The sequence below is a fragment of the Parasteatoda tepidariorum genome, chromosome 7, assembly GCF_043381705.1.
Source record: "Parasteatoda tepidariorum isolate YZ-2023 chromosome 7, CAS_Ptep_4.0, whole genome shotgun sequence".
Taxonomy (NCBI): domain Eukaryota; kingdom Metazoa; phylum Arthropoda; class Arachnida; order Araneae; family Theridiidae; genus Parasteatoda; species Parasteatoda tepidariorum.
The window spans coordinates 83,246,936-83,257,587 of NC_092210.1; the positions used below are offsets into that span (position 1 = coordinate 83,246,936).

Consider the following 10,652-nt stretch of genomic DNA (forward strand, 5'->3'; position numbering starts at 1 on the left):
ATCTTACTTTTGCTTTTGAAATTAAAATTCTGTCTTATTTATTTATTTTTAAGGGATTACTACAATTTGACACTATAATCTGTTTTGAAGCTAAAAGCACCCAATCTATTATGTTTATCTTTTGAATCTATTAAGTTTATCTTTTGAATCTGTGTAGAATAAAACAAAATTTTCAATTTGCATAAGCTTTTAATGTGTCCCTCTTAATTACAAGCTTTAATTATTTAAAGGCTTAAAAATTAATCTGATTTAGTATTAATTTTTTTTACCTCTTTCCCTGATTGAATAACTACCCTAATATGCCTGTCTCTTTTATACTGGTCACAAATTTTCGCGCAAGGCTTCATTTACCGTTTTCCCTATTCTTTCAGCTGCCTGTGTGTCAAATTTCAAATTTTCAACATTGGCAAGTCTTTCCAGGCTGAAGTCTGAGAGCACGTGACCAGTAATAGGTGGTTCTGTTAACCACAGTTACTCCTGTATATTATGTCAATATAATCCTCAGCCTTGAAATTTTAGTTAAGATAAAGTAAGTGCGAATCTCATTTGACTTGTTTGTTGATTTTCTATTTTATAGGATTCTCTTGAAAGCTAATGTTATGACTTGTTTGAAGTTGTCATTTATTAAGTAGAGCAGCATGTTCCAGGTTGACGCAGGATGGCTGAGTTGAAAACAGATTTGGAATCTTTGGACAAGTACCCCGAAGAACGTATTAAGTGCTCCTTGAGAACAACTAGGTCTGGTCTTTGTTATGAAACATAAAACAGATTATACTTTCATTACATATTCGGGATGAGAATTTAGCCTCTTATGAAGTTCGTTCCCTCTCGTAGTTGTTATATATTGTCTTAATACACGATTGGCAGTGATAAGAAAACGAGAATTTTTTTATTCTCTTCGGATCTTCGTTAGTCAAACTGGTTGGGTACTGTCCTTCAGCTACTGCATAGCAAATATGCTCTAAGTATAACCGATCGATACTTCGATTCTTTTCCGTCGAAAGTGGATAAAATAATCGATTGTGGTATTTTCTCAAATTGAATAACTTCCATAGTTTCACATGTGGTGAACTTCTTTCCTATAAGTCCTGCGAAGGCTTTAGGACATGATGTAGAGCCAACCAGCTGTTTAACATGATTCCTGAATGGGGGTACGTTTCCTTTTGCCTGACATATGATCCAGTGCCATGGCCGATTGACATATTTCGCAAGAGAATCATTCCTTATGGGATAAAAATTAAACGCAGTTTAATCGCACCCAACTGCTATCAAATTATTTGTGTCTATTTTTTATTTTGTCCAGAAATCAACACTGCAATAAAAGCTTAATACCTTGCAACTAGTAGATGATCAATGTCAGTTCTGCCAATATTACACATGTTGTTTCATTAAAATTTTTCTACTTCACTCTTTCTCACATTTCTCCCTAGTTAGTCTTAAATCCTTTCAGCAGGTCAAAATGCAGGTCCTTTAACTGAATTATATATATAAACAATTTTACGTGTTTCACTTTCTCTACAGAGTTAATGATGGTCAAAAACTAGTCGCATCACCTTCTGTTAGCTCACCGCAATCACAGATATTAATGTGGCGTAACTACCACTACAAATATTAACGACCAATTTACTAGTATATAAGACATGTTAACTTGATTCTATCTTGTGGTACCACAGGATAGATGAAGGTTGGCATAGTCGATAAATAAATCCCCATAGTAGCATATGTTTTCTCAGCAGCAGACTGCAAAAATATTAATCCTGTCCTTTGAGCCCCTTTAGTTATTGTGGGAAGAGGTACAGTCATTTAAGAGCTAATTAATTTAGTTCTATTTTTTCTGATTTGAATCCTTTTGTTGTGGAAGCATTCGAAATGTGGCATCATTTTTGTCTTTTTTTCCTTCATCTTAAAAATCTTTGCTGTGCTCATCTATTCACTGACATCGATTAAATTAATTTTCCCAAATTCTTGGAAATTTCCAATGCTGCTTCCTTTTTATTTTGCAATATCTTCTGCCTTTTAATTTTTTTATTTTTGAAATTAAGGTAAATCAACCTTATAAATAATTTCGAGTTGTGCGCTGATCTCATAGAAATAACTCACGCTCTTAACAAGAGCACTTTGCCTCGACAACATGTTAAACAAACCTTACATTTTGATCTCAAATATCATTTCCTTGAAATAATCGATTTTTTCAAGAGAAGATTTACTGAATTTTTCCGTTTTCTTCAATTAATTTATTAAAAAAATTTTTTAAAAAAATACAATCCACTGTTTACATAAGATGCACTTGATTGTTGTGTTTCCTTTCCATAGCTGTACTATCTTTTCTGTAACAACTTGTGCTATTTTACTAAATGAAGCAAAAGCTTCCGTTCTTGAGTCAAGTTTTTGTTGCAAACGAAGAAAATATTTCATACCTTCGTACGTATTTCATACCTTCGTTCGTATTTCATACCTTCGTACACCTTCGTACGTATTTCATACCTTCGTACACCTTCGTACGTATTTCATACCTTCGTACGTAAGTAGATTTCTGCTACTGAGTTCAAAAGTGTAGCCGAATATGGCATCACTTGTATGATTCTGCGTTTTGATCACTTTTGGCGTCTTTAAACAAATCATACTTACCGATTTCAGTAATTAAAAGTTAATTCAGAACACCATACTTCTTCTACTATAATTTCAACTTTGAAAATTCCCCATTTTTAAAAATAAACATCAAATAAGCGGGGACAAAATGATTACGTTCGTCTTAAAACTTACGGACTTGTTGTTTGAAAGTAAAGAGAACGAAAAATTATATAAGATATTTTACTTAAATTTAGTTACTAAATTGAATAATTACTAAATTTTTTTTAAAAACTTTATATCAAATGAAACGAAAGGTTTGGGATATTAAGTGTTTTTAGCTTCGAAACTTTGATACAAAAAACAGAACATTTTGTTGGTAAATTAAAAAATATAATTCTAACATTCAAAGCCATTATGAGATTTTTAAAAATGTTATAAATCCAGCGAATTTTTCATTTCATTTTGCGATTCAGCCGAAAATGTTAATTTCAGTGACAAAATATTGAAAAGTCACAATTTCAAAAAGGGTGTGGGTTGTTTAAAAAATTTTTAAATTAAAAAAATATTTTTTTGTTTCTTATTCAGGAAACTAGAAATTTTTGAGGGGTCAGGTTTTTCAGAATTCGTAGCTGATGATTTTGTCATATTCATATAAATGCTGATTCCCTTGTTAACGTCTTTAGTTTCTCACCACTTTTCCAATTTTACTTTGATTTGCTCTTCTTTCTAACTGTGATTTTTCCTGTTCTATTTTCCTCTTTTATCTCTTTCGTCTGCTGTGGTTTTTCTAGTTTTTGTTTCTCACCTTCATTTTTTCATTTTCCCCTTTCATATTTCAATTCACTTTTGTTTCTACTCATTCACCTCTGGCAAGTCTTGAAAATGGTACATGTTTTTGAACGCTTGAAACATAGCGACAATTGCTTTATATTTAAATATTCATATTTATATACTAATTGTATTATATTTACATTATTATAATAGTCCTATTTATCTTTACTTTCGTTTTATTCGATACTCATAGTAAAAATTGCATAGAAAATAAATAGGATCTAATTTTTCACGAAATGAATTTCAGACACGAAAATCGATTTAATCAAAAATTGTAATTTTTGTATGATTTATTATTACTTAGTGCCTTTTGCCTTATGAACTATTAGTACTATTGACTTGGTGATGATGTCATTCGATTCAGACTAAAATATAGCACAGGAACAACAAACTCTTGTCTATGTAGAAAATTTTAAGTTTTTTCTTCTGTTTTTGACCCTTTTTTCCCCCTCAGTAAAATCAAAATTGCGACTGACGTTCTCCTCGGAAGAGAGAATGAAGTGTTATGTTGTGCTTTAATCACAACTATTAAAAATATTTTCATCTTTCCCCTAATTATTTCTGTATTTAGCCATTTTTTGTGACACTGTAACATTCCTATGTTAATTTTTGTGGTTGTAAATATTTTTCAAGAACAGCAGTGGGTTCCTATGCACAAAATAAGAAATGAGCGAATTTTAAGTTTTCTTCTGCTTTTGACCATCTTTTCCCCTTCAGTAAATTCAAGGTGACAACTGACGTTCTTCTCACAGAAGAGGACAAAGTTCAAGTGTTATACTGGACCCTAATTGCAACTTATTAAAGTATTTCCAGCTTTCCCCTGATTATAACCGTATTTACCCATTTTTCGTGAGTTTGCAACGTACCTATGCTGTAGTTGTACAGATTTTTCAGAGAACAATACTGAGTTCTTATACACAAAGTCAAAAATGAGCACAAAACCAAATTTTTACCTGATATATCATTAACGTATAGTACAATAATTTTACCATAAATTTTTCTCCGTATACTATTTCGCAAACAAGCAGTTAATAAGTTATAGTTGATTTATGATGAATTACATTTATTTTTTGTACCATATTTTATACAAAATTGTGTACAATTTATTCAATTTAAGTAATTATCAAAAAATCTTTGCGGGAAAGTGTAGAAAAGTTGTTGCCAAGAAATAATTGGAATACTTACTCTTTCGTAATAAACATTAAAAAAACTTTATAGCAACCTAATATTAAATTAAAGGATAAAACTTGTAATAATTGTAACGTAGGTAAAATTTTAGGTGCGAATTTCATACAAATGTATGCGGAAATTAAGCCTGTGTTGCTATAAATAAAGTAAAATATTTTGGAAGCAATTTTGATTTTAAAGTATGTAAGAAACAAACTGATTACAAAGCAATTATGGGAATTTACAAGAGGAGGTGAGCAAGGGGCGAAATTCCTGATTAAAAAAAATATTTCACAGCCGCTTTCAAAACTAGAAAAAAAAATTTGTGTTTTCAAATACAGAAAAACATTTTCTCTATTGTAGTCTCACTTTCGTATTCTTTTGTATTTTACTCTATTGTACGTCAATATTTTGGAAATTTTTATCTAATTTGTATCAATGTCCTAAAAAAGATGATTATGCTTAAATGTTTCAAGTCTTATAAACATTGGAATCTAAGTATCAACGTTAATGGACTGGAATATACAGTCGTTTCAGTTTGTAATTACAGTTTTTATTAACGAAGATAAAAAAAAAAGTAACTTGGACTTGCATTATGTTACGCTTCAGTTTTAAAAAGCCAAAATTCAAATATTAGATTTTTTCTCAAAATATATTTTATAAAAATCATTAAAACGAAGTAAAAGTATTTCTTAAAAAATTATAGAAAAATAAAAAATAAAAATATAATAACGGAACCCATTCTGGTGACATTTAACTGACTTAAAGTATCTTTTTTTTCTCTCGAAGAATGTTTAATGTTAAATATGATTCACCTTTAACACAATTATCTTAAAATCTTTTATAAAACAAGTTACAAATTTTCTAATTATAGAGGATAAATAATGCATCATCATAAAAGATCAATTTATGTTCATAGGGTGACATTAAATCAATATTACCAAACATTAATGATGCAAAAGTTTCTAACGGACAACACCTGTTTCAAAAATATTTAAAATGATTAATTATGAAACTGTTTAATGATCATTGATGTAAGTCTTTTTTTTAAATTTAAGGTAAGCAGATCAAAAGCATACACCGATACACCAATGTCTTTAAATCATATATATATATATATATATATTTATATATATATTTTCCTTTCAATTTTCGGCAATGTAAGATGCAATATGTAAATGTATTTATTGTAAATTCTTAATTGCACACAGTAAGCAGATAGTTTAAAGATATGTCATTAACTATTTCTTTTTATCGAGGTTTATAGAATGTCCCATAAATGGAAAATGATTTCAAAAGTCAAGAAAACCAGAAGAAATAGAAATGCACTGTTTGATGCATTCTGATAAGAATTACATTATCTATTATTATCAATGAGGTTCAAAAACTAGTTTCAAAATTAATTGCAAAAATCGTCAACAAATACCGTTGTTGGTTAAAAATATATATATAAAAAAAACGTTTTCTTATATCAGATCATTCCAACTAAGATATTTTCCTGGAGGTTAATGTTTACCACGTAATTATTAGAAGGCTATTTAAAAAAACATTCATAGATTTTTTCCAACTACCAGTGCCATCTGTAGTCAAAATTTGCAATCAATTTCGAAATTAGTTTAAGATAAAACTTTGTTTCTTATGAAAAACGCCACTCTTTTCTATTTCCTTCCGTTTTGCTTAAATATTTTTTTCTTAAAAAATCACCGATTTCTTTTAAGAAAAACAGCAAGAGTCTGTAATTAAAATTTTTTTAAATTTATTTTTGAAGTTTCTCGTTTTATTTAAATTACTTAAGATTAGAAATTGTTCTCATTTTTTTCAATTTGCAAAATGAATTTACCTTTTTATTTGCGTTGTGGTGTATAATTTAAATATAATTTGTCCATAAAACGGATACTTAGAAATTCCTCTTTACTGTGTCGTGTCAAAACTTTCTTAAAATTACAAACTACCAAAAAGTTTGCAGCATGTTCATTATATCACCCAAATTCTTTGCAAATTTTTGTGTTTCCTTCATTCAACAAAAACTAAAACACGATGAAAATAAACCCCGTATTAAGAATAAAGTTAGAATTTTGCAATTTGTCATGATGGAAAGTACGGATATTCATTTCATTAATTAACTAGTTTTCCAGAGAATTTCATGCATATTTTTGCATAAAAAATTAGTAATTTGAAAAAAATTAATTTGGAATATAAAATTATGAATTATATGTTTATTCATTTCGCATAAAAGCATTTTAAAGTTTATTTCACTTTATATTATATAAAGCTTTTTATATTTGAATTCTACTAAAAGTCTGTATCCCTTGTTTTAAATTTTGTATAAAACTGTTAGATTGTTGACTTAATTTCAAGTGTTTTTTTGTGTTTTTCCCTAATTAAAATTTTAAAAAAAATATTAAATGAAGGAAAAAATTTGAACTAAAAAATTAATTATTGCATGCGGGATTACATAATTAATTGAGCTATACTTGATTTATATTTAACGTTATAAAGTTAAACTTTTTCAAAGTAAATGTAATAGATACTATCAAATTAATTGTTTTTTTCCTTCTTAATGAAAGCTACTAAAGCCTGAAACATCATTAACATGTTTATTTGAAATTTGAGATTAGTAACAGTTACTTTTAAATTGTTATATGTTTTTATTATTATGTACTTTATTATCGTGTATTTTATTATCTATTTGTTTTATTTATCATTTCATATTAAATTATTTATAAGAGCAAAAACAGAAGAATTGGAATGGTGAAAAAATATATATTTAGCTAAAAGCAACGATTGTATCAAATAAAGTGATGTTTGTGTCAAAGATAGTTCGTCTCTAAATAAACGATGGAACTGAAAGATTTCAAATGAACGGATGAAATATATATGTCAGAAAAATATCTATCTGTTCTTCTAGTGTTCCTCTGGCAATCTGTTTTTGTTTCAGAAATGCGAAACTGCCGCAACAAAAGTAGAGCTTTGTACAAAAAAGAAAAAGAATATAATTCGAAACTGATATATAAATATATAGATATCTATTTTAAATTCACGACATTACCGTGAATTTAAAATCACTACATTTAGATGCAATTGAAATGAATTTAAAATAGGTACATAAAAATAATTATGTTTAACTAACTTTCACAAAAAAATTTAATGAAGTAGTAAAAGTTTGAGGAAATTTTTTTTTCTTTCATTTTTGTTTTTATAATTATTTGCTGATTAATTTCTTTACATTACCAAATTTTTTAAGTTTTGTTGAAAATGACTTGAAATATAATACCTGATTTTCTCACAGATTTCTACACTGTTAGAAATATACTAACTACAGATATTTTTTTATTTGAGAATCAAAAAAATCAGAACGCATAATGAAAATAAAATAAAATAAAATAAAAAAAATACAAAGTAGGTTTCTATCTATTGAGAATATTTTTGTGCATTTTTTACCTATATTTAGTTGGTGTGAATAAAAATCCAGTAATTACCAAAAGTGCATAGGAGTAAATGAGAAACATTCCCAAATACTGAAACATATTATACTTGTAGAACTCGATAGTATTAGAGTAATTTATTAATTTTTATAACAGACAAAAAGTGTTTCTCTGCAGATATTGTTCACTATAACTGCGAAAGTTTTCGATGAAAGTTGGTTAATTGATAAAGGTAATAAACTGAAGCTGTTAATGAAAATGAACTTGACTCTTCAAAATTAACCTACATATTTACGATTCCAAGTAGGGTTATAAAAAATGTCATATAACTTTATTAGTCTCTGGAGTAACATTTTTCCTAATTTATAATTGAAATAGAGTTGAAACAATTAGGATAAAAATATTTAATCGTTAATATTTCTAATGTCGCATAAAATATTTTTAATTTGGAAAAACACTGCTGTTTAAGGTCAGAATAGTATTGGACAGAACATTTTAACCCTTACTCACAATTTTTGAAATAATTTACCTAGAAGGATTGAGTGATCTTCAGGATCTGTTACATAAATATTCTCAGCGTTTAATATAAATATTTTGCCAAATATCTATTTAAACTCATAAACGAGTTTAGTGAAAATAATTTATAAAATAAAACTTTGAAATATAGGACCAAATACGAGATTTTGATGGGCATCAATGTTTTTAATTTCAAGATATTATATATGTTTTTGAAAACATTAATATTTTATTCTGATTAAATATAATATATTTGAGATATTGTTTAAAATGTATTGTGTATTTTTCATGATTAAAAATGTATGATTTGTTTCTCATCATATTTTGTTTACTTTTTATGCTTTCTTAAATGTTATTCGCAAATACTGTGTTATGGGAAATACAGTATGGATTATATATATATATATATTTGTTAAATAAAACATAATATTTTGAAATTGAATATTTTGTTATAAAAAATACTACTTATCGCAGAAAGAAATTAAAAGAAACATGAATGAAATTTCGGGCACTTCATATGACAAAAGTGGAATACAAATATTAAGTTTTTAGTTTTCATCTTAAGAACAAGCTTGAAATGATCTCGCTTGACAAATGAAAATTATTAATTTTTTAAAAAAAAAATATTTTGTAACTAAGTAGGGGAGATTTTGGACATGGGGTTACAGTGCAGATTTTGAATAACTGTCTTATTTATATGTTAAATTTTCACTGTGAGGGTCCGCAGATTTGAAAAGATTTATGTGCACTTTCTTGTTTAATTTCATTATCACCTGGTACATTTAGTAAAATTTCTTAACATATGATTTTTATGGTGCAAAAGCAACGTTCTAATATTAACGTATTTTATTTATCAGATTTTCCAAAAGAGGTAATAATATGTTATAAATTATACTGTTTTTACAAATTTTGATTTAACTTTTTCCCTGTATGCTTTTATTTTACCAACATTACGCAGAAGCAAATTTAAGTTTTCTTGAAGTCAGTATACAGGTAACATGTCCCCACTAACCCCATTTCCCTTCTAATGGGAGAAATCTGGATTGATTACAAATGTAACGCATTTGATGTTACAGTAGAGTCTCGAAAGTTCGAGTCTCAGAAGTCCGAGGTTCCGCTTAATTCGAGGTGCCAAATTTTCCCCCTAGCAACCAAAAGCGTAGCAAAGGTACTCCTATAAGTAGCCCTATTCTTCAGGAAAAAGCTGTGTTTTTCAGAAATCAGTTCAAAGAAGGAGAAGAAGATTTCGCAGCAAGCGTTGGTTGGTTAGACCGTTGGAAAAAACGATATGGTGTGCGTCAACTAAATATTTGCAGTGAAATACTCTCGGCAGATACGTCAGCTGTGCAGGCATTTCAAAAACGGATTGAAGACATTATATTGACGGAAAAGCTCACACCTGACCAGTTATATAACTGTGACGAAACAGGTTTGAACTTTAAGATGTTGCCCTCAAAATCCCTTGCTTCTAAAGAGGAAAATTCAGCTCCAGCTCACAAAAAACGGAAGGAACGATTAACCATTTTAGCATGCACCAATGCATCTGGAAATCATAAAATGAAACTGACTGTGATTGGGAAATCTGCCAAACCTAGAGCCTTAAAAAACATCACTAAAGAAGCCTTACCAGTACATTACCCAAATCAGAAAAGTGCATGGATGAATCGAGAAATTTTCAAACAATGGTTTTCAGAACATTTTGTTCCAGAAACACGGAAGGCATTGGGAAAAAAAAATTTGCCTTGCAAAGCAATTTTGTTTTTAGATAACGCTCCATCTCATCCCTTAAAACATGTAGAACAGCAAACTGAAGCCACCCCTGCTTTTGAAGCGTTGGCTGACTATCTCATCAACAAAGAGAAGTAATATACTGAAGCAACAAAAAATTGAGAATTTTTTTAAATTGTAAAGAATATTTTACGTCATTATACTAAAGAATAAAGGATTTTAAGGATTTAAAGAATAAAGGATAATATGATCATTTTATTTAATTTCATTTGTAGTTATTAAAAATTTTCTACTTTTTCGGAAAATCCGAGTTTTCAGTAATCCGAGGTAGTGTCAGCCCCAATTACCTCTGATTTTCGAAACTCTACTGTATTTAATTTCTAAATTAGAAAAATTCTGCAGAACAACAAGTTC

General features: G+C 28.5%; 1 protein-coding gene across 1 annotated transcript in view; it reads left to right on the forward strand.

Moving 5' to 3' along the window:
• Positions 1–10,376, forward strand: part of LOC139426116 (jerky protein homolog-like) — an 87,670-nt gene extending 77,294 nt beyond the window's left edge. Inside the window, exon 2 of the mRNA XM_071183831.1 lies at positions 9,728–10,376. Coding sequence (XP_071039932.1) covers positions 9,728–10,376 — 649 coding nt within the window. The remainder of the gene's footprint in view (positions 1–9,727) is intronic.
• The last annotated feature ends 276 nt before the right edge of the window (positions 10,377–10,652 follow it).